The sequence below is a fragment of the Neoarius graeffei genome, chromosome 6, assembly GCF_027579695.1.
Source record: "Neoarius graeffei isolate fNeoGra1 chromosome 6, fNeoGra1.pri, whole genome shotgun sequence".
Classification (NCBI taxonomy): Eukaryota; Metazoa; Chordata; class Actinopteri; order Siluriformes; family Ariidae; genus Neoarius; species Neoarius graeffei.
Genome location: NC_083574.1, coordinates 45,178,645 through 45,203,441, shown reverse-complemented (window position 1 = coordinate 45,203,441; position 24,797 = coordinate 45,178,645). Strand labels below are relative to the sequence as shown.

At 43.8% G+C, this 24,797-nt stretch overlaps 1 protein-coding gene across 1 annotated transcript in view; it reads left to right on the top strand.

Annotated features, from left to right (window-relative positions):
• The window catches only part of zgc:173742 (DNA topoisomerase I, mitochondrial), a 233,252-nt gene that overhangs the window by 189,723 nt on the left and 18,732 nt on the right, over positions 1–24,797 (top strand). Inside the window, exon 15 of the mRNA XM_060924351.1 lies at positions 10,594–10,708. Within this exon, the coding sequence (XP_060780334.1) occupies positions 10,594–10,708 (115 nt within the window). The remainder of the gene's footprint in view (positions 1–10,593; positions 10,709–24,797) is intronic.

Genomic DNA, 24,797 nt, shown 5'->3' with positions numbered 1-24,797 from the left:
ATTCTTTTTAATGTCATCAAAGCTATATGTTTTTTCCAGTCTTTACTGTTTTCACAATTGTGCGATTACTATGCTGTTGTACAAGTAATTTATCAACGACGACGACAAAGGGCAAGGCGGCTACGGAGGATAGCGCTGATGAGCGCACATCATGTTGTGACAGTTCTGGCTCTTCACGCAATAGATGAATTTCTTTTTTGCGTCGCTAGTACCGCCACTTTTTGAAAGAATGTCCCTGATTTTAATGTAGGTCTGATGGAGTTTCTTCACTTTTAGCCGACATTGTTCTGGGGAGCGCGTGAACCCCTTCTCCTTCATTTTCTCACTGAATACAGCAAACACGTCGGCATTTTTGTGTGTTCTCTCCAAAAGCTCAGATATGTGAACATCTGCCCATATATCCACAAGGGTGCGCGTTTCTTCCTCGGCCCACGTTTGCCCCCTACTCATTTTTTGTACTCTGTAGTCTAGCCTACCACTGGTCTGAATGACTGAACGACTGTTGTAAGGTTCCCTTGACAACCGAAACAGTGTTTGCACTTTGCGGTGGAGTGTCAAGACTCTGTTTCCCATAATGCTCGACAAACGACGGAAGCTCCCGAGGTACAAAAAAGCAAAACTGTCGGATTAGGTCCGGTCTGCTTTCACACCTCCAAAAGATCCGCACCAGGGTTCCTTTGGTCCGGACCGAGTCTGACCTTGCAGCTCGGTCTCGGTCCGCTTGTTTGGTCCGGACCAGAGTTCGGTGGTTTGTATTCGGACCAACCCAAAAGGTCCAGACCAAGGGAAATTTGGTGTGAATACGCCATAAGTTATTATAAAAATACATTAGCACTCTAAAGAGTGTTTAAAAGAATGAAATAGCTGAAAAGTAATAAATATCATAATAATAAATAAATAAATCAGACCAATAAAAAGGACTGGGGTGAATTAAGTAAGAATCCCTGTATTATTTATCGCCCGTATTCCTTTTGGGACGAAGGAGTTTTTAAAGATGTTCTTATTAGCGTTGGGCACTCTAAAACGCCTCCCAGAGGGTAGAAGCTCGAATTCACAGTGGAGCGGGCGGGAAAGATCATTTATGATTTTCCTGGTTTTGTTTAAAACCTGTTCATCATACATTATACTTAAGTGCTTTTGTGGCTTTCCTGTTATCTTTGTAGCCATATTCACTATTCTCTGTAGCTTATTTTTTTCTCTGCATGTTCAAGTTACCAAACCACATGATCATATTAAACGATAGAATGCTTTCAGCAAGGTTTTTATACACTGTTTGTAGGATGTCCTTGTTCACACCAAAGTTTTTGAGTCTACGGAATGCAATGATGTGGAAGTTTCAAAATTCCATATTTTATTCAGAATAGAACATAGATGACATATCAAATGTTTAAACTGAGAAAATGTATCATTTAAAGAGAAAAATTAGGTGATTTTAAATTTCATGACAACAACACATCTCAAAAAAGTTGGGACAAGGCCATGTTTCCCACTGTGAGACATCCCCTTTTCTCTTTACAACAGTCTGTAAACGTCTGGGGACTGAGGAGACAAGTTGCTCAAGTTTAGGGATAGGAATGTTAACCCATTCTTGTCTAATGGAGGATTCTAGTTGCTCAACTGTCTTAGGTCTTTTTTGTCGTATCTTCCGTTTTATGATGCACCAAATGTTTTCTATGTGTGAAAGATCTGGACTGCAGGCTGGCCAGTTCAGTACCCGGACCCTTCTTCTACGCAGCCATGATGCTGTAATTGATGCAGTATGTGGTTTGGCATTGTCATGTTGGGAAATGCAATGTCTTCCCTGAAAGAGACGTCGTCTGGATGGGAGCATATGTTGCTCTAGAACCTGGATATACCTTTCAGCATTGATGGTGTCTTTCCCGATGTGTAAGCTGCCCATGACACACGCACTAATGCAACCCCATACCATCAGAGATGCAGGCTTCTGAACTGAGCGCTGATGATAACTTGGGTCGTCCTTCTCCTCTTTAGTCCGAATGACACGGCGTCCCTGATTTCCATAAAGAACTTCAAATTTTGATTCGTCTGACCACAGAACAGTTTTCCACTTTGCCACAGTCCATTTTAAATGAGCCTTGGCCCAGAGAAGACGTCTGCGCTTCTGGATCATGTTTAGATACGGCTTCTTCTTTGAACTATAGAGTTTTAGCTGGCAACGGCAGATGGCACGGTGAATTGTGTTCACAGATAATGTTCTCTGGAAATATTCCTGAGCCCATTTTGTGATTTCCAATACAGAAGCATGCCTGTATGTGATGCAGTGCCGTCTAAGGGCCCGAAGATCACGGGCACCCAGTATGGTTTTCCAGCCTTGACCCTTACGCACAGAGATTCTTCCAGATTCTCTGAATCTTTTGATGATATTATGCACTGTAGATGATGATATGTTCAAACTCTTTGCAATTTTACACTGTCGAACTCCTTTCTGATATTGCTGCACTATTTGTCGGCGCAGAATTAGGGGGATTGGTGATCCTCTTCCCATCTTTACTTCTGAGAGCCGCTGCCACTCCAAGATGCTCTTTTTATACCCAGTCATGTTAATGACCTATTGCCAATTGATCTAATGAGTTGCAATTTGGTCCTCCAGCTGTTCCTTTTTTGTACCTTTAACTTTTCCAGCCTCTTATTGCCCCTGTCCCAACTTTTTTGAGATGTGTTGCTGTCATGAAATTTCAAATGAGCCAATATTTGGCATGAAATTTCAAAATGTCTCACTTTCGACATTTGATATGTTGTCTATGTTCTATTGTGAATACAATATCAGTTTTTGAGATTTGTAAATTATTGCATTCTGTTTTTATTTACAATTTGTACTTTGTCCCAACTTTTTTGGAATCGGGGTTGTAATTATTTTAAATAATTCCCCTTTATTTTGCTTATTTTAGAAAAGCAAAGTTATAAATAAGCATTGGATAAAAATGCATCTATTTTATGTAAATAAAGAGACAATTTTCGTTGTCTGGTGGTCAGGTGTTTGAGATGCATTACCTTGCACTGATGATCGAGTTCCTTGTGGTCGTACACGAACGTAGTACAGTCGCGAAAGCCATCAAAACTCAGGTCGATCCATTGCATTACCATATTTCTCTTGTGTGGCGCTTCGCTATGAATGTGATGCTGCCTTCAAAAAAGTTCACACAGTCTGCAAGAGCTGAAAACTTGTCTGAAGTCTCCCCTGTGGAATAAAACATGATAGGCTTGTGCTGTTAGAGACAAAAAATCAGCAGTGGCTTGGTGTGATGATAGCACTTGAATGCAGGTTATTTTCCAATAACGGCATGTTCCAAAGGATTTTATTCCTCTAATGTGACAGCAATTTGCCAACAGTGACTCGTTTTATCTGTTAAGTAATGACTTTTTATCCACCAGCTTCTTTTTGTTTTTTGAAATTGATAAGAAAAAAAAAATAATTGCAACCTGCCATGTTACTGAGTGTGTGCAAAGTACTCCTTCCTGAATACATTAAGACAGAAAACTTGAAGCTATACAGCCTTTCGATTTCATAAAATCGGTGAAATTTAGTTCCCTCTGAAATTTGGTCATTGTGATGCATGTTTATTTCTGTAATATCTCAAAAAAAGAAACCCAGAACATTCTGTGGCTGGGGACTTATTTAATTTGAGGGGATTCCCGAGCAAATAATGTGCATGAAATCGCTCGCTTCGTGCAGTCAAGCAGACAGAGGAAGTCCGTGTGCGCATGCGCAGGTTTACCTTTCTTTTTTTTCTTCTTCTTTTGGGTTTTACGGCAGCTGGCATCCACAGTGTTGTATTACTGCCATCTACAGGTGCACTGACAGTTCCATCATTCTGTTGCTAAACGAACAGCTGATTGCACCGAGGTGCTCGCTAACCGCCGATATTTATTTATTAATTTGGTCCTGCGTTTCCTTTCCTTCGCAACATAACGTCTTCTCGCTTTCCGTTACTGTAGTCGGTCTTTCACGTTTCATTCTCACACTCCCGTCCTCCATTTTTCTCTCCTGTTTCAAATTTGTATCCCACAATGCCTTGTGTGAACAGGGAAAGCCCACCACGTGATGCATGATGTAGTATATTGAATTGGGTCATGGTGAAGCAGGAAAAAATAGCGGAGAATTTACGGCCACATGGCCTGAAATTCATTAATTGTTCTATTTAAAAAAGCTAATAAAATTGGAAGTCTGAAATTCAAATTCAGTTGCTTTCGGTCCACTAAACAAAAATAATTGGGTGTCGGGGGGAAAAATTTTTTTCTGACCTACACTTGAAAAATCTGAAAGGCAGTCTGTCTTTAGGGGCCGTTCACAATTGTCAACATTTTCATGAGTGTACAAAACGTACACTTTTTAACCACCCCCCTCTCCAAAGTGTACGAAATAAAATGTTGATTTTTCTGTATTAAAAAAAGATCTTGTTTATTCACAAAAAAATAGAAACCACAGGAACAAAATATAGAAACCACAGGAACAATTTTTAGTCCTTGATATTATTGCCTGGCCTCCCTCTTTTCTGTTTATGTTCTTCACTGTCTTGATGTTTCAGCAGCTGGTACCTGGTAGGATATGTCTGCTGACACACAGGACACTTATGAATTTTCTGGCTGGTGGGTTGTTTGTGGAAGGAACACTCCCCTACTTCATCCACAAATTCAATATTTGTTATTTATTTCAGTGCTTCAACCGCCACCCGCCCGAATTTAATAAAATTTTTATTTTTCGCTAGTTCACCCGCCCGATCCGCGGATTATCTCCGGACTCCGCGGCTGCAACCGCCATCCGCGCATCTCTACTAGCTACGGCCTAGCTACACGCAGTAGCTTTCCACACTGACGTGGCCAGCCTTCCAAAATTACCCTCAGAAGCAAAGAAAAGTCAAACTAACCTTTTGAAATAGGTCCACAATAGTTTTCTTTGGCCGCACTTTGAGTTTTTCCATCCTTTCACGACCTTGTTGATACAGTGCACATCGGCCGGCATTCAGACCATCAGTTTTCAACCTTTTCCAAAGGTTTTGTCCAGCGCTGACTGCCTCAGACCGTTTTAAATTGTGGTTGACGAAATGGAACACATTGATGAAGTGGCAGTATTGATTGTTCGGGGACCGATGCATTGTGTCTGGCCTATTTTTCACATAAATCTCCAGCTCATTGAACCACTCACACTGGGACGCCATTGTTCTGCAACGTCAGAACGTGTGTATCAGCCAGCGCCACCGTCGGACGCCCAGGGAACGTCTGTATTGTGCATTCATGCTGTGTACAAACACGGCAATTAGAGCCATTGGAGTGAGATAGGGCTGTATTGACGATCTTCTCTTGAGATAGCCACGGATCAAGAGCCGTCAATACAAGGAGGTATAGCCGTTGATACAAAGAGGGATCGACATTTTTATAACTATTTTAAAAGCGTACACGGCTGATTAACCCCCTCCCCCCCAGCGTACGTTTTGTACGCTCATGAAAATGTTGATAATTGTGAATGGCCCCTTAAAGGAACAGCTTTAACACTTAGCCTGGAGACTCCTTCCAAAAATGCTTAAAGAAAGCATCACTGTATGAACAATTATGTTTTCTTTTTGAAATAATTTTTTTTTTTAAATCCGTTGATGATTAATCTTCGATTATGTGGCACAGCCATGAAACAAGTCCATGTGAAGGAGTTGTTACTATAGAAACGGTCACCTATTCGAATGAGCGCATTAATATAAACCTGTGATTTGAATTAGTCAGAAATTTCGTCTAAGCTGTTCTTGGAGAAAATGAATCAACAGCTTCTAACCAGTCAGATCTGACCAGTGCAATGGTATAATGGTTCATGATCCATGGTGTCTTTTTTTTCTCTCTCTCTCTCTCTCACTTTAATTAAAGATATGCTTTTATTCCAGAGCTCACAAATTTAATCATTCGATCAAGGCGACAGCTGGAAAAATACATGTGATGAACTGTTTTCTCATCTCATTATCTCTAGCCGCTTTATCCTGTTCTACAGGGTCGCAGGCAAGCTGGAGCCTATCCCAGCTGACTACGGGCGAAAGGCGGGGTACACCCTGGACAAGTCGCCAGGTCATCACAGGGCTGACACATAGACACAGACAACCATTCACACTCACATTCACACCTACGGTCAATTTAGAGTCACCAGTTAACCTAACCTGCATGTCTTTGGACTGTGGGGGAAACCGGAGCACCCGGAGGAAACCCACGCGGACACGGGGAGAACATGCAAACTCCACACAGAAAGGCCCTCGCCGGCCCCGGGGCTCGAACCCGGACCTTCTTGCTGTGAGGCGACAGCGCTAACCACTACACCACCGTGCCGCCATGAACTGTTTTTATTTTGTTTTATTGAATTTAAGGTGAATCAGTGTGTCTTGTACATTTTACCAGAAACGAATCAGAAGATATTTTGAGGTTTTTATGCCCAAACTGACAAACAAGGAATGCTGAAAACTTGAAGTTTGGCAAATTGTAGCTACAGAGCTGTTCCTGGTCTTATTGATTTAGTCTATAAATCTTTATGGACACATACATACTTATTTTACATACATTTTATAGTATGCTTTTATGATTCTGTAATTGGATAAAAGGCTGTTTTACTAGTTGCAGCTTCCTGTTCATGCCGACAAACTTTGATTTTGAGTCGAGAGAAATTCACTGTGCGCAATTAATGATGCTCATTTATTTTTTTATGACTTGCTTTTTGAGTGCTTTCTTATTTATGCAGCATGAATCATAAGAAATCATTAAAGAGGCGTTCAATTTTACAAATCTCTTCCTCTAATAACACTGTAATTGTTTGCACATTAATTCCGATTTGTAGCATCAACAGTGTTTCTATTGAAACGTGCTTTATTTTACTTAGAATATAATAAATATAATTAATTTTGTAATAAATAAAAGCATTTTGTCATAAAAGCATTGTGTTGCCACAAACAGTTCATTAAGGGCAATTAGTGCAGTTTGTTATAGACAGGCTTTAGGTTGTTGATGTTCATGTTTCATGTCTTATTAATTCCAACTTGTCATTCAATCCAGTTTAAATTTTGGACGTACAGTTCACATGAACAGGGTGGCACGGTGGTGTAGTGGTTAGCGCTGTCGCCTCACAGCAAGAAGGTCCGGGTTCGAGCCCCGTGGCCGGCGAGGGCCTTTCTGTGCGGGGTTTGCATGTTCTCCCCGTGTCCGCGTGGGTTTCCTCCGGGTGCTCCGGTTTCCCCCACAGTCCAAAGACATGCAGGTTAGGTTAACTGGTGGCTCTAAATTGACCGTAGGTGTGAATGTGAGTGTGAATGGTTGTCTGTGTCTATGTGTCAGCCCTGTGATGACCTGGCGACTTGTCCAGGGTGTACCCCGCCTTTCGCCTGTAGTCAGCTGGGATAGGCTCCAGCTTGCCTGCGACCCTGTAGAAGGATAAAGCGGCTAGAGATAATGAGATGATATATATATATATATATATATATATATATATATATATATATAAATAATATGAGAGAGAGTAGTAAATTCTTGTTCATATGCCTTGATGCCTGAAATGGTCCTTGCTTCCAATCCTCATCTCGCAGATCACCTGAAGCTTATTGTACATTTAGCTGCCACAAGCTTCAGAAGCCTGCTGGAGCAATCTGATCAGATATCCAATTTTCCATTTACACATTTGTGTTCACCAGTTTTGAGTCCTGACGCAGGAAGCTTTTTGTAGCATGATTGCATGACTGGACTGAGAAATATTCACACTTCAGTTTTGAATTAGTTACTGGTAATGTTTCCATCAGCAGGAGTGCTAGACTATACCTTAAATGCTTCTCTTGAGAGTCTCCTAAATCCCAGTTTAATCACTGAACACACAGTCTGAACTCCTGGGAACATACAGTGGCTCTGTGATGATGTGATTTTGTGCATTATGTTGTCAGTGAAAATGACTGGGCTCATATCCGGCACATACACTACCGTTCAAAAGTTTGGGGTCACTTTGAAATGTCCTTATTTTTGAAAGAAAAGCACTGTTCTTTTCAATGAAGATGACTTTAAACTAATCAGAAATCCACTCTATACATTGCTAATGTGGTAAATGACTATTCTAGCTGCAGATGTCTGGTTTTTGGTGCAATATCTCCATAGGTGTATAGAGGCCCATTTCCAGCAACTCTCACTCCAGTGTTCTAATGGTACAATGTGTTTGCTCATTGCCTCAGAAGGCTAATGGATGATTAGAAAACCCTTGTACAATCATGTTAGCACAGCTGAAAACAGTTGAGCTCTTTAGAGAAGCTATAAAACTGACCTTCCTTTGAGCAGATTGAGTTTCTGGAGCATCACATTTGTGGGGTCGATAAGATTAAATGCTCAAAATGGCCAGAAAAATGTCTCGACTATATTTTCTATTCATTTTACAACTTATGGTGGTAAATAAAAGTGTGACTTTTCATGGAAAATACAAAATTGTCTGGGTGACCCCAAACTTTTGAACGGTAGTGTAGAACCCGTTATATTGTCACAGACTCGTGTTCAAGGCGTGTCCCTCATTATGGCGCTAGGAGCCTGAGAAAACTAAGAGTTTCATGTGCTTAGTTTATACACAGTTTACAAACAAAATGGTTTGGTTTTGAGATTTTTTTTCAATAAATAAGTACAAATCTCAAAAAAAAAAAAAACCCTCAAATGTCAGAAATACAGATTTTATGTAAATCAGGCCAAAGGTGAAGCGTCTAGGATTCCCAGAGAAAAGTAAACACTTTGGCCCAGTTTACACTCGGCTTCAAAATGCATCTTGGGTGATCGGCTCACGAGTGGACACCCGAGACACATCACCACTTCCACCTGTGTCTGTCGTGCACCTCCAAGGTGTTCAGGTGTTTAGTGCTTACATCATTTTTCTTGTTACGTCCTCGTCAGGGACACATTCGGACGCGTTAACGTTGACGCTACAGAAGATATGTGGTCAAATGCGTCCCGGATCACCTCAGGAAATGGTTCATGTGAACGTGTCTTGGTAAGCGTTCACACTTGTCTTTAGCGCTGTCCACTTGTGATCCAGTCACCCAAGACACATTTTAAAACCAAGTCTATACAGGGTCTTTCAGAGTGGTTGAAAAAGGGTGTTTTTTAATAAATGTTCAACTCGAATAACTCTTTCTAGACTCAGTGATTGGTCTGTGCTCAGTGTAAGTATTTGAATAATGTTCGAGCTTGGTTCTTATCGTCCATTTCGATTTAATTTCCCTCCACTTCATGTCTCCACTTCACATCATGGACATGACTGTGATTAGCTGAATGCTGAATTTCCCTGGGAGTACTGGATGCTTCTCTTTTGGCCAGTTTTGCTTAAGGTCTCTTTTCCATTTCTATTTTTGTGTTGCTCATCTTTCTGTGGTGGTTGGTTGTTAGCATGGTATCTCAAAAACAAGTGGTTAGATGTTTGTCGGATTTATATGGAATTATTATAATCAGCAGGTGAACGGATTTAGATTTTGGAATCGGTCAAGGTCACAGCAAGCTCAAAAGTCTGAAATAATTGTTTTTCGATAGCTTCTTTCTATTTGAAGTTTATACAAATTAAAGACAGGAAGGAGTAGACTTGCTGATGGTGGCGGCATCATCAGGGGGCCTGTTATTGCCACTGCCAAAACTGTAACCTGTAATATCACGTTGTTTTTAAAAAGCGAGTTCATTTTTAAATACTTTTGCAAGCTTCTGAGCACCGTAAACTACGGAAGCCGAGAGACGCCCTTCATATAATCCTTTTTTTTTTTTTATTCACCTTGTTATCCCAAGATAACAACATAATTAATTCAAGATCTCGAGAAAACAACACAATTATTTCATGATCTCGAGTAAACAGCTGAGAAATGGTTCATTCAGGTGCGCCAAGAGACTTGTGATATGCTGACTTTGGGGCTATTTCTCATTCTGTATAGACGCAACTTTGGTCATTAGAATGTCTGGAATAATCGATCACCTAATAAGGCAATATTTTGATCAGGGGTTGACACGGAGAGATTGCATTAAGTCTTTTAATAAGGGATAATTTCAAAATTAGTCCGCGGCACCTCCACAGAAGACTGGCCCCCCTCTCTGTCAAGGCATCGTAAAAAGCCATTTCTGCTCTGTTACATGTCCGCCAATTTCTAAGTCTTCGTTGTCTGACCCACAGGGGGCGCAGCTCTGCTAGAAATTTCAGCTGTTTTCTCGAGATCATGAAATAATTTTGTTTTTTCGAGATCACGGAATAATTGTCTTGTTTTCTCGAGATCTCGACTTAGTTGTGTTGTTTTCTCGACATCCTGAATTAATTATGTCGTTACCTCGGGATAACAAGGTGAATAAGAAAAGATTATATGAAGGGCCTCTCGCGGCTTCCGTAGTCAACTGATGCTTTTCAAAATATCTTTTAGAAGTGTTGGAAAGTCTCGTTCTTTTTCCCCCTCTCGCATTGTGGAGACGCTGAAGACCCACTTTTCAATCTCGATGCGACAGTGCCATCTAGTGAAACTTGAATGAGGATTATTATATATGGAGGGAGGGAAAAAAATTATATATGTTCTGAGTGTACAGGTTAAGTAATGTCCTCGCTTTCTCTTTCTCCTTCTCCAGACTGCGATGTTGAATAAGCATCTGAGTTCTCTGATGCCTGGTCTAACAGCCAAGGTTTTTAGGACATACAACGCCTCAATGACACTGCAGCAGCAGCTCAAAGAGCTCAGCAACCGTAAGTCTCCCACTGGCTGTAATTAACACTGCGCTGGATTTAGAATATCCATTTATACTGTGCTCAGCATGAGCCATTCATTTGACAGTGTTTCCCGGACTTGATTCAAATGCAAATTCTAATTAGAAAATGCTAATTCAAACGTCTGTTTGCAATTACGTTTCCTATATGAGCAAATATAATTTGAGACATATTTCATATTCAGTTCTGGATAAAATGCGTATTTGCATCTGCAGTTTTGTGCACAGTACAGGGCTTGTAGTACTCGAGTCCGACTCGTGCCCTAATTTTAAGGACTCGTGACTTGACTTGGACTTGAGCACTGATGACTCGGACTCGTGCGTTAACTGCATTCGGACTCGTAAATTGGAGACAAGGACTCGGATTTTTACCTCACTCGGGACGGAGTCCACCAGGGGGTGAGGTATTGTTTTCGGTCAGGTTTCTTTGTTTTGTTTTTTTTTGTTAATGAGATTACAGGAGGGGCGGCACGGTGGTGTAGTGGTTAGCGCTGTCGCCTCACAGCAAGAAGGTCCTGGGTTCGAGCCCCGGGGCCGGCGAGGGCCTTTCTGTGCGGAGTTTGCATGTTCTCCCCGTGTCCGCGTGGGTTTCCTCCGGGTGCTCCGGTTTCCCCCACAGTCCAAAGACATGCAGGTTAGGTTAACTGGTGACTCTAAATTGAGCGTAGGTGTGAATGTGAGTGTGAATGGTTGTCTGTGTCTATGTGTCAGCCCTGTGATGACCTGGCGACTTGTCCAGGGTGTACCCCGCCTTTCGCCCGTAGTCAGCTGGGATAGGCTCCAGCTTGCCTGCGACCCTGTAGAAGGATAAAGCGGCTAGAGATAATGAGATGAGATGAGATTACAGGAAAACGGCTGGATCAATCTTCATGAAACTTTCAGGATAGATGGGCATTGGTCTCAAATAGAACCTCCAACATTTTGAGGGTCATCCGGTCACCAAAAAGGTCAAAATCGTTTTTGTAGTGGCTACTGCCTCATATAGAGGCGCTAGCCACTACATCATCGTGCTGTAAGAGTGTAACAGTCGCGCACTGCGCGTGCGCATACATGTGTTCCGATTAAAATGGCCGGTGAGTGTATACAATTCGCTTCACCATTCGAAATAAATGGACTAGATTAAAGAAATCGCTTTCAGACATGTTTATGCTTATTACAGAGGGAAAGCGCGTTCCATTGAGCTCTAGCGCCGGGCCATTTCCGGGAAATAAGAGTTTTGGTCATGGCGACAGCGTGTGTATGTCAGCCTCGGTTCGGAGGTTTCAGTTTCGAAAACTGTAAGAGGTAAGAGTAGAATAATATAAAGTACAGACACTTGGTATATTTTACTTCTGTGATTTTTAAATTGTTCATTTTTGGATTACGCTTCATTTTTGTGGCTACTGCCTCATAGAGTAAATATATATGCTGTATTTACTGTATGGACATGGGATCAGAAAACTATTTTATTTATAAGCAGTAGCCACATGTACCCATAGGGTACCTATTTTTTTCGCGATATCTTCCTTCATATTCATTGTAAGTGCTACCGGGCGAGGTTTGTTTTGCCTGGCAACACTTGTTTCTTAATTTTTTTGTAACACGCCACAATAATTTGGCATAAGATATTTATATCTACGTTAATTTTTATACTAATTTTGTGCAAGAGAATGCACATTCGCCTGTTCATGCGTCATGTTCAGGAACAAACTCAGGTTAATGGCGCTAAAATGCCTGGAGAGAAGCCCCTAGGATTGTCCGCTTTGCTTATACAGACTTCCCGTGCAGTGGAGAAAAATGCACTGCTACAGTACGTGTTCCATATGTAGAAGAACTATCGAGGAGACGACGGGGACAACCTCGAACTTCAATCATCATTTGGCAAGACCACAGCCAGAGAAGGAAGTGACATGCTGTGTTCATTGCTCTGCTGATAGCGGGGCTTGCTTGCTGGCCAATTAACTAGCTAGTGTTAACCCTCTCTCATGTTATTAGCCCTGCTGGTAGCGGGGCTTGTGTCGGACTCGACTCGGATCAGGAGTGGACTTGACTTCAAAATTTTCTTTAATGACTTGGACTTGAACACTGGGGACTCAAGACTGGATTCAGGCTCAAGGTTTCTCAACTGCAACGCTGGCACAGTAATGTCCAGTGGGTTCCGAAATTAAAACGCAAAAGTCAGTGTGACATTTAATTTTTTGTTTGTTTTTTGTTCATTTCCGTTTCCGGTTGAGAGTACGTCGTGCGCATTCTGGCTGCCGCTTCTCACCAGAGGTTTTTTATTTTATTTTCTTTCTTTTTCTATTTTCATTTTATTTATTTATTTGTGTGTGTTTGTGTAGTTTGATGTTTGTTTGAGTGTTTTGTCCGCCGGTTGTGGTGTAGCTCCGGACCCAGTTTTGGGCGTTGGTTTCCCTCCAGGCCTTGGTTCGCCGCGGGTGATGCCTGCGCTCCCAGCGATGGACTGCAGTGAGCTCGTTGCTCATTTAACATCGTGGTTGTCCAGCGCTCTGCGCTTTGACGCTTGGCATGATGTTCCGAGCGATGTTGCTCGGTGGCGTCGCGGCAGCTGTGCAGGCGGTTTGGGACACACCAGCGCTCTGCGTGGCGGAGCTTCTCTGCTCGCTTTGTGGATCCATGGCGTGGTGCTCGAGCGATGTGGCTGACGGCGGCGGTGCTGGAGATGTGGGACTTGTTTTCATGCGCCTTTTGGTGGGACTGTGGCTGCTACACCACGGGAATTACATCCTGACCCCTACTTGGTGGACTTTTTATTTTTTATTTTATTTAAGGATTATTATTTTTATTTTCTTTAATTTTTCTTTTTTTTTTTTCCTTGTCTATAATTGTAAAGCGTCCTTGGGTTTTTTGAAAGGCGCTATATAAATTTAACTATTATTATTATTATTATTATTATTATTTTTCAGTGTTGAAACAGGTCTGCCAGATTGAAAAAGTAAACAAAACCCATCCACTTTTTTTATTCTCGTACTTCAACATGGCCAAAAATAAAATCCCTTTGCAAGATTTTTGCATTTGTGTTTTCACGGTCAGTGTGACAGCCCTGTCCATCAAACTCTGAGCTTGTGGTGCCGAGTGTTTCAGAGGTGAAGAAGTCACTCGTGGCAGGGGCAAATTCTTTCATGATGCTAAAAATATGGCAAAAACAAGATCTAAAGCCAACACGGACGCTAAATGACTGATTTGTTCTTGTTTTGGTGCAGTTGCAGTATGAGCAGAACTCGGTTCTCGAGTTCTTACCTACACCAGACCATGAGAACACCTCAGCCTCACACTTGAGACGTTACACTGCCTTTCTGCTTGGTTCTGTATTCAGTACAGAAAACTGTTTCTGGTCATTAAGAGTGTTTTCTCACACTGCTGAGTTCAGCCAATGTTAGTGGACTTTGTGCTTTTCTCTCTGTCTGAGCCATATATACTCACTGAGCACTTTATTAAAAACACTATATTAATACTGGGTATGGCCTACTTTGGCTCACAGAACAGCCTCGAGGCCAATTTATGCTGACAACCCAGTCCTCGCAGATAGCATCGCAGATAGCGTCTGCGTAGCCCCCCCACCTTCGCAGACGCTCTGCGCGCACCTCCCAAAAATTGTGACCACCGCAGAAGCGTTGCAGACAAGAGGGCTCTGATTGGTCCACTCTACATCCGCTGTACACGCACTTCCGCTTCCCTACTTTCCCGGTTTGGTTTGTTTTCACGACCGGCATTTTTAAAAACACGAGCGAAGATGGAGCAGCACGAAGAGCGGTTGATCGAGGAAGTGAGGAAGTACGTACATCTATACGACTCCAGTTCTAGTCATTATAAGTAACCGGAGGATAAACACTCCACTAACCACACCCACCAACTACTCCTAGCGATTTCGCGACTTCGCGCCCCCTTGCATTGTGGCAGTGAATAACATCGCGCACGTCTATTACTCCCCGCTCAACGATAAATTACAACTGTCTGCGAAAGCTATCTGCGAAAGCCTTGTCGCAAGAGCATGCAGAGGCCTTCAGTTCTTCATGGCATGGATTCCACAAGATGCAAGAAAAATGCCTTGGAGGTTCTGGTCCATGTTGACCCGATTGCATTCCTGCAGATTTTTCTGGTGCACGTTCATGCTGCTAATCTCCCGTTCTACTGGATTCAGAGCCGGTGACTGGGAAAACCACTGAAGAACACTGAACTCCATTGTCATGTTCGTGAAACTGGTTTAAGATGACTTTTGCTTTGTGGCATGGTGCATTCTTATGCTGGAAGTAGTCATTAGAAGATGGTAAATTGTGGCCATGAAGGGATGCACATGGTTATCAAGTCAAGTCAAAGTCCTTCCGACGCCGTGTGGTGCATAGGGCGGCGCCGATCTCATTTCCGTAGCCCTCGGCCTCTCGCCTGTTACATACAGTAGCTAGGGTTACAGTGGGAGGCTAGTCGTCTGGTAACCGCGAGAGTTTGACTCCCCACTCGCATCTATATTGCAGCGTGCTTTGCCAGATGGCAGTAGGTACCATTTTTATGATGGTCTTTGGTATGGCCCGACTGTGAGTAAAACTCGCGATCTCCCGATCAAGAGGCAGACACGCTAACCACTAACCTGGGAAATCCCATGCTGCTTTGCACAATCGTTCCGATCTGAAAAGACAGCATGGAAACTATGGTCTAAAGGCTCGCCTGAGTTAGGGAGCCAGTCAGAGAGTGGGGAGGGGTGGAAAGACGGTGACGCGTACTACTCGACAAACGGAAGCTTGTAGTTTATTTGGGACTGTTTACGGATCACATTTAACATGGCGGCGAGCGATACGAACCAAACTTTCGATCAAGCTTTAGACACTGTTCTGAATAGTTTAGAGCGAAAGTTTGTTTTTAAAAAAGAACAGCGTTTGGCGTTTGTTTTCCAATTTTTGTTTTGCCTTCTCTTTCTCTTTCCTTCTCTTCTTCGCCTCTTCGTCGCTCTAACTACGTCACCGGGTACAACTGCCATGATTGGCCATGGGCTACGTATACGCCAAATGATAGACATTCGCAACGTCCAATAAACGGCCGTTGACAATCGTAAACCACACCTCCCCTACGAGAAATTCAATAGGCGGATTCCAGACCATATTTCACTTGTGATATGGTCTGGTGTTAACCAGACTAGCTAACCACTAGGCCAACTCACGGTTAACATGGTTCTCAATAATACATAAATAGGCTGTGATGATTGATTGGTATTAATGGCCCAAAGTGTGCCAAGAAAATTCCCCACATCATTACACCACCTCCACCAGCCTGGACTGTTAACACAAGGCAGGTTGGGTCCATGGATTCATGCTGTCGGGCCAAAGTCTGACCCTACCATCTGTGTGCTTCAGCAGAAATCGAGATTCATCAGACCAGGATACGTTTCTCCAGTCTTCAGATGTCCGGTTTTGGTGAGCCTGTGCCGACTGTAGCCTCAGCTTTCTGTTCTTGACTGAGAGAAGTGGAACCCGATGTGATCATCTGCTGATGTAGCCCATTGTCCTCAAGGTTCGATCTGTTGTGCATTGTGTTGTGCTTTTCTGCTCACCACAATTGTACAGAGTGGTTATCCAAGTTACTGTCGGTTTTCTGTCAGCTCGACCCAGTCTGGTCATTTTCATCAACAAGGCCTTTCTGTCCACAGAACTGCCACTCCTTGGATGTGTTTTCCTTTATCGCACCATTCTGGGTAAAGTCTAGAGACTGTGTGTGAAAATCCCAGGAGATTAGTAGTTATAAAAATACTCAAACCAGCCCACTTGGCACCAACACTTCTCAAAACCTCTTTGAGCCTCAGAGTTGCTCATGTGATTTTTATAGTTGAGCTGAGCTCAAAGATTTAAACATGCTGAGAGGCGAGAGGACTTGTGTGGTCTGAGGTGGAAACAGTGGCGCTTCTCAACATTTGGAGTGAGGATTATGTAAGGAGCCAGCTAGTTATAACTCCTGCAGTGCAGAATGTGATTCTTTCCTTTTGTCTGCTTGCATGTGACAAGCATGCAGGATCTGGACATCATTCACGTTGTCACTGTTGGCGGGGGGGAAAGGGTTTGGGTGTACAGGCTTCAGCCAGATCAGTAATCTAATCACACTGTAGCAAAAAAAAAAAAATGCATGTTTTAATAAACACTCTGGATGTACTCCAGCACTGACTCCAGTTGCTGCAAGAGATATAATTGGCCTTCAATTGTTGGATCAGTTAATGAAGCAGTTATTGATTAAAACAGCGGCCTTTAAAATGCAATGAAGAGTCTACAGAGGTTTAAAAAAAAAACACTTCTCCTAGGCATGAGGGCCCCCCCCCACTCGTCTGTGCTGCTTTCAGACAGCATTTCCTTGCTAACTGTACATTCATACCAAACACAGTGAGAGCATCAAAGCGCCTGAAAGTCATTCGTTTTCCATGTGAGCCAGCGTCTCTCGGCGGCGAGACTGTTGACGGCACGTCTTGGGTGGCGGGAGGCGATAAAATCAAGTTGAAGTCCAGGCAACTTTATGGTAATGAGCGAGGACATGGTTGGGCTGCAACCAATCGGATTTTAGAAGTGCTCCTCCGCTCTAAAGAATCCTAGAGAACACAGTCGTGTAAACTTTGGTTCTATTCAGACCATTTGCAAGTAGCCTGGTATGGAGGAGAAATTGATAACTGCAGTGGTGGGTTTCTCCATCAATTATGTGTTGCTGTTTGCATACAGGAACATAAAAAAAATTAAATATGAAGCATGGACCAAGGTGTCAGAAACTCAGTGTTGCAGGTGAGTTGGTGAAGTGCATAATGTATTTTGTGAAAATAGGAGGGAATTACATGCTAACTAGCACCATAGCATGCAGAAGAGCGTTTGGTCATTATTTACTTGTGATGTATGATGTTAAACAGGAGGTATTACGAGACGAGAGGCGTATGTTGGATACGTTAAAATGAAAGCAGTCACTTTCCAGATTGTTGTGGGTTTTGTTTTTTTGCAACAAAACAAAAAACGGGCGGCACGGTGGTGTAGTGGTTAACGCTGTCGCCTCACAGCAAGAAGGTCCGGGTTCGAGCCCCGTGGCCGGCGAGGGCCTTTCTGTGTGGAGTTTGCATGTTCTCCCCGTGTCCGCGTGGGTTTCCTCCGGGTGCTCCGGTTTCCCCCGACAGTCCAAAGACATGCAGGTTAGGTTAACGTGGAGCAGCCATGGCCTGAGGTTTGGCTGAAGTGCCCTTGAGCAAGGTATCTAACCCACAACTACTCCCTGGGTGCTGCCCACTGCTCTAGGCATGTGTGTGTTCACTGCTTCAGATGGGTTAAATTTCACTGTGTGCTTGAGTATATGTGTGATAAATAAAGCCTTCTTGGCTTCCTCTTCACTATACAAGAATCCGCCGCATCGCTGCTCCTGTTCCCCACAGAGCACAGCGATGGTAGAAGAGTCCAGTTGCTCTCTTCTACCAACCACAGATTACTATGTACCTGGATGACTGAGATTCTTCACAGATATGTTTCTACGCACTTTGGGATGAGATCCCTTCGACTGGTGCGGGAGTATAAGAGGACTTCCAGAAAACTGGCAGACATCTTAGCCAGAGAGGATCGTTCATTTTTGTCAACCTGGAACGACCATCACTGAACAGAGGTGGGTGTCTATGACATCTATCAGCCACCTACAATGCAGCCATCAGCATTCTGATTCGGATTCTATGATGATCCATGAGAGGATAAATACCCGATACTCCCTATTAGACAGACAGAACTGAGGAAGCCTTTCGGACGAGAGGCGAAACGTCTTCAAGACTTTTCAAGCAAGTCCAGTTGCTCTCTTCTACCAACCACAGATTACTATGTACCTGGATGACTGAGTATCTTCACAGATACACAGAGCACACGCACGTGTACTGTGAAGAATTTTATTCCAACTTTTATAAGGAACTAATAAATCATTGTTTATTTACAATCCTGATTTCAGTTCACTTCCTTTCCTGACCTCGTTAAGCCAAAATAAAGTGTAAAGTAAATTGCAGCTAAAGATGATTAGTAACCAGCTTCTGATATTTTTTTCCACTCTCATGATGATGTAATGTATGGATCTCAGGCCACATCACCACCACCACCACCCTGCCCCACCCCACTCGTCTTAACAGGATGTGAAATAAAGCTCCTTATGCTTCAGACACGCTCTACTTGAGTGTTACGACCCCAAAGAATAACTCCAGGGTATTGGACAGGCTGGGGCTGAAAACACCTCACTGTGCAACTGGCTGTTAGACTTCCTGACCGGGAGACCACAGGCAGTACGGGTCAGCAGTAACACATCCAGCACCATCACACTGAACACGGGGGGCCCCCCAAGGATGTGTGTTGAGCCCCCTTTCTATTCACGCTGCTGACACACGACTGCACACTGTCACACAGTTCTAACCTTTTCATCAAGTTTGCAGACGACACGACTGTGGTGGGTCTCTTCAGCAACAACGATGAGACAAACTACAGGAGTGAGGTGAGCCGCCTGGCCTCGTGGCGCAGACACAACAATCTCTCTCTGAACGTTGATAAGATGAAGGAGATTGTTGTGGACTTCAGGAAAATGCACACCCAGCATGCTCCTCTAACCATCAGCGGTACTGCCGTGGAGAGGGTGAGCAGCACTAAGTTCCTGGGAGTGCACATCTCGGAGGACCTGGCCAGGAAGGCTCACCAGCACCTCTACTTCCTCCGCAAGCTGAGAACAGCTAGAGCCCCAACCCCCCCATCATGTGCACCTTTTACAGAGGTGCCATCAAGAGCATCCTAACCAGCTGTATCACTGTGTGGTACAGCGCCTGCACCGCGTCCTGCCGCAAGACCCTCCAGCACATCATGAGAGCAGCTGAGAAGATCGTCGGCACCTCTTTCCCCTCTTTCCAAGACATGCGCAGCACCCGCCTCACTCGGAAAGCCCTCTGCATGGCAGGTGATCCTACCCACCCACTACACAGCTTTTTCAGCCTGCTGCCATCAGGGAGGAGACTGCGGAGTCTCCGAGCTAGAACCAGCAGACTGAGGGACAGCTCTGTCCACCAGGCTGTCAGGATGCTCAACTTTCTCCCTGCTCTGCCCCTGCACACACACACACTTTGGATCCTGCATCCCTCCCCGTCAATACACACACACTCGGGATCCTGACACCCCCCCATCAATACACACACACTCGGGATCCTGACACCCCCCCCCCCCCCCCCCCCCCCCCATCAATACCAGACTTTGCCATCATCAAGAACTGGTTACGCACACATCACTTGAGGCAGTCTATAAGCTCATCCAATTTGCACTACTGTTTATAACTGCACTAGCCATACCCACAAACTTTTATCTGTTCGGTGTCTGTCACTTTATTGTTCTGATGTCAATATCAGGGACTTTTATATTATATATGTCTTTTTATATATTTTATTAATTGTAAGGGCGGCACGGTGGTGTAGTGGTTAGCGCTGTCACCTCACAATAAGAAGGTCCGGGTTCGAGCCCTGTGGCCGGCGAGGGCCTTTCTGTGCAGAGTTTGCATGTTCTCCCCGTGTCCGCGTGGGTTTCCTCCGGGTGCTCCGGTTTCCCCCACAGTCCAAAGACATGCAGGTTAGGTTAACTGGTGACTCTAAATTGACCGTAGGTGTGAATGTGAGTGTGAATGGTTGTCTGTGTCTATGTGTCAGCCCTGTGATGACCTGGCGACTTGTCCAGGGTGTACCCCGCCTCTCGCCCGTAGTCAGCTGGGATAGGCTCCAGCTTGCCTGCAACCCTGTAGAAGGATAAAGCGGCTAGAGATAATGAGATGAGATGAGATTAATCGTAAAGATTATTACGATACGTGTGTATTAGTCCTATATTTTACGCTTAGTTTTTATTTAATGTTTATTGCTGCATCATAGGTTTGAGAGTAACGCAATTTCAGTCTTCTGTATGTCCTGTACATCTTGCAGTATTGACAGTAAAGTAGATATTAACTTGACTTGAGGCAGCAACATAGTAAAATTAGCCCCGAGTGAAAAAGGAGAAAAAGCAGAAGTATATGAATAAAATCACCGTTTTTTTTTTTTTTTTTTCAGAATAAAAGTTCTGAAATCCAGTCACCAAGAAAACATTACAAAAACATCTCCACAAGAAATTCACCATGAAAGCATGCAAACACCATCACAGGTAAACACCCTCCCTGTTATGGGGAGTTAACGACAGACTCTGGTACACGACTTACAACACAGTCTAAATGCTGCCGATTGACCCAGCATGTGCCATATGTGCGCTCCTGCTCATCTTTTATCCATCAGGCCCTGATGAGGATCAGTTGAGTAACGGATGTGCTCAACCAATCATCTCACTGGTAGAAAAAGGGAAGGCGGTACCTGGGGAAAAAACACAAGCAGAAACAAACCTCACAACCCTACCACCATAACCGTACATTAATTTACAATCCTGATTTCAGTTCACTTCCTTTCTTGACCTTGTTAAGCCAAAATAAAAAGTAAAGTAAAATGGAAAGTAAATTGCAGCTAAAGATGATTAGTAACCAGCTTCTGATATTTTTTCACTCTAATGATGTCAAGTTTATTTGTATAGCGCTTTTAACAATAAACATTGTCGCAAAGCAGCTTTACAGAATTTGAACGACTTAAAATATGAGCTAATTTTATTCCTAATCTATCCCCAATGAGCAAGCCTGTGGCGACGGTGGCAAGGAAAAACTCCCTCAGACAACATGAGGAAGAAACCTCGAGAGGAACCAGACTCAAAAGGGAACCCATCCTCATTTGGGCAACAACAGACAACATGACTATAACATTAACAGTCCTAACATAAAGTCAGCTTCGTTGATGCTATAAACCCCCACCGACGGAAACCCGAGCGCAAAACCGCTCACGACAACTGCAGCCCTAAAGTCAGCAAGTCAGCTGCAGTCTCCAGCCACAGAAGCACCACTGCAAGAGTCCAGAGTGTCCTCCAGGCGCGACCCCCAACTGTCCACATGGGCCGTCCTCTACAGGAGCGATGCAATGAGACTCCAACCAGACACAGGGCACCAGGATGGATCAGGCAGGTCCGAGGAGCAGAAGAGGTCAGCATCTCGATCCCAGGACCGACATGTAACTCAGAGGGACAGATTTGGGGGAGGGAGAGAGAGAAAACACAGGTTGTTAGGTATGCCCAATGTCACCTGAATAAGTAGGAACAGTATACATATTGCACCGAGTACAAGCAGCGACTCCGGCAACTAACTATGACAGCATAACTAAGGGTGTATTCAGACCAGGATAGTTCGATAGTTCACTTGCTTTGGTCTGAACCAAATGTTTTTTTTATTTTTTCATTTTGGTGCGGTTCGTTTTCACACTGTACATTTTAGTAAGCGGACCAAAATCTGTCAACAAAGCCACGCGCCCTGAGGTCGTTCAGCTATTGGTCAGAGACGACACGCGCACAAAGCGTTAAGTTCAAAAGTAGTCATGGAGGCTTTCCGTGTTGTTATTCTTTTTAATGTCATCAAAGCTATATGTTTTTTCCAGTGTTTACTGTTTTCACAATTGTGCGATTACTATGCTGTTGTACGGTACAAGTAATTTATCAACGACGACGACAAAGGGCAAGGCGGCTACGGAGGATAGCGCTGATGAGCGCACATCATGTTGTGACAGTTCTGGCTCTTCACGCAATAGATGAATTTCTTTTTTGTGTCGCTAGTACCGCCACTTTTTGAAAGAATGTCCCTGATTTTAATGTAGGTCTGACGGAGTTTCTTCACTTTTAGCCGACATTGTTCTGGGGAGCGCGTGAACCCCTTCTCCTTCATTTTCTCACTGAATACAGCAAACGCGTCGGCATTTTTGTGTGTTCTCTCCAAAAGCTCAGATATGTGGACATCTGCCCATATATCCACAAGGGTACGCGTTTCTTCCTCGGCCCACGTTTGCCCCCTACTCATTTTTTGTACTCGCCTACCACTGGTGACTGAACAACCCTTGACAACCGAAACAGTGTTTGCGCTTTGCGGTGGAGTGTCAAGACTCTGTTTCCCATAATGCTCGACAAACGACGGAAGCTCCTGAGGTACAAAAAAGCAAAACTGTCGGATTAAGTCCGGTCTGTTTTGACATCTCCAAAAGATCCGCACCAGGGTTCCTTTGGTCCGGACCGAGTCCGACCTTGCAGCTCGGTCTCGGTCCGCTTGTTTGGTCCGGACCAGAGTTCGGTGGTTTGTATTCAGACCAACCCAAAAGGTCCGGACCAAGGGAAATTTGATTCGTTTGGTCGTTTGGTCCGGACCAAACAACGTAGGTGTGAATACGCTCTAAAAGGGGAGAGCCAGAAGGTAACACAGGCATGAGGGAGCCCCGGGACATAAAGCAGCAGCCACTACACCGTCAGCAAACTCGAGTGAGCAAGCGAGTGGGGGACTGACAGCATCCATACATCCCAGTTTACCAAAACACTCTACGTCTGAGGACCCTCCAGATCTACACCTTTACCTCATAAACACCATTAACAAAAGCTTTCGATTACGTTCATTATGTCTTATATTAAATAAGGCTAGTTTTTTTTTCTTTTTTATCAGACATCTAGTTTTTAGGTTTGTTTGCCTGACATGTTTCGACATACGACTGTCGTCTTCCTCAGAGTGTCACCGGATGTTGTTGGCGACGCATCTTATCAGCTGATGTTTCCGAAGGCGTGACCTTCCTGTCTGGTTTGACAGGTCGGTCACGCCTACTACTGTCTGTTCGTCCCCTGCAAGATGGCACTGCAGGTATGGGAGAGCACGTATGCTCCCTCATCCCGGTTAATGGTCCTCGGACTTCGCTTACCTCCCATACCTGGAGTGCCATCTTGCAGGGGACGAACAGACAGTAGTAGGCGTGACAGACCTGTCAAACCAGACAGGAAGGTCACGCCTTCGGAAACATCAGCTGATAAGATGCGTCGCCAACAGCATCCGGTGACACTCTGAGGAAGACGACAGTCGTACGTCGAAACATGTCAGGTAAACAAACCTAAAAACTAGATGTCTGATAAAAAAGAAAAAAACTAACACTATTAACAAAAGGCTTGACTAAACGGATATGTTTTCAGCCTCGATTTAAATGCTGAGACTGTCTGAGTCCCGAACACTACTTGGAAGGCTGTTCCATAACTGTGGGGCTTTGTAAGAAAAGGCTCCGCCCCCTGATGTAGCCTTCAACTATACGAGGTACCAGCAGATAGCCTGCACCTTTTGATCTAAGTAGGCATGGAGGGTCAATGTACATGTTATGGATGTCTGGCCACATCACCAGAATGTGAAATAAAGCTCCTTGTGCTTCAGACACGCCCTTCTTGAGTCATACTATCAGAGTTGCAGGTGGGGTTGAAACAACAAATTAGAAATGCGCATGCACCACTGTGAACTTGTTTCCAGTGGAAAGACTTGGAGAGAGAGAAAAATGTGACTCCCTTTTCCAATTCCTGATTTTATTCATTTAGTTTTTTAGTTTCAGGCCTTTTTTCAGATGATGTGCAGGTTCTGAGATGTAGTTGGAGTGGGAACTGTGCAGAAACCTGGACACCCTGCACACAGTGAAGCATAGCCATGTTTCATTTTGTTATATTCCAGTGCAGAATGAACGTAACACTGCTAAGATGGAACGGCTCACGGAAACAGTATGTTGAACGTTTTAATCAGTTGATGATTTAAACCATTGCATACTGTGCTATTGTTCATTTTTGCATCATTTTCTATACACAGCTGTATCATATCTTATAGAATTGGAATTTTGTGCTTCATTACTGTTCTATTTAAAGCTTGATGGCCTTTTGATTTCAGAAAATGGGTGAAAAAGTAGATAAAGAGAACCCAGTTAAACAAATGAGACAAAAATATTATACTTGTCCATTTATTTATTGAAGAAAATGATCCAATATTACATACCGTAAAATACCAAATAATAGCCGAGTTCCAATTAACCGCCGAGTTCCCTTTAACGGCCGGGTGTACGCGTGTGTTGTGACAAATAAAGGCCGGTTCCGAATACTCGCCGGGGTCTAAAAAAAAAAAAGCGTCCGAACGTTCTATCTAGAATCTTGAGGCCCAGCACTTTTCTG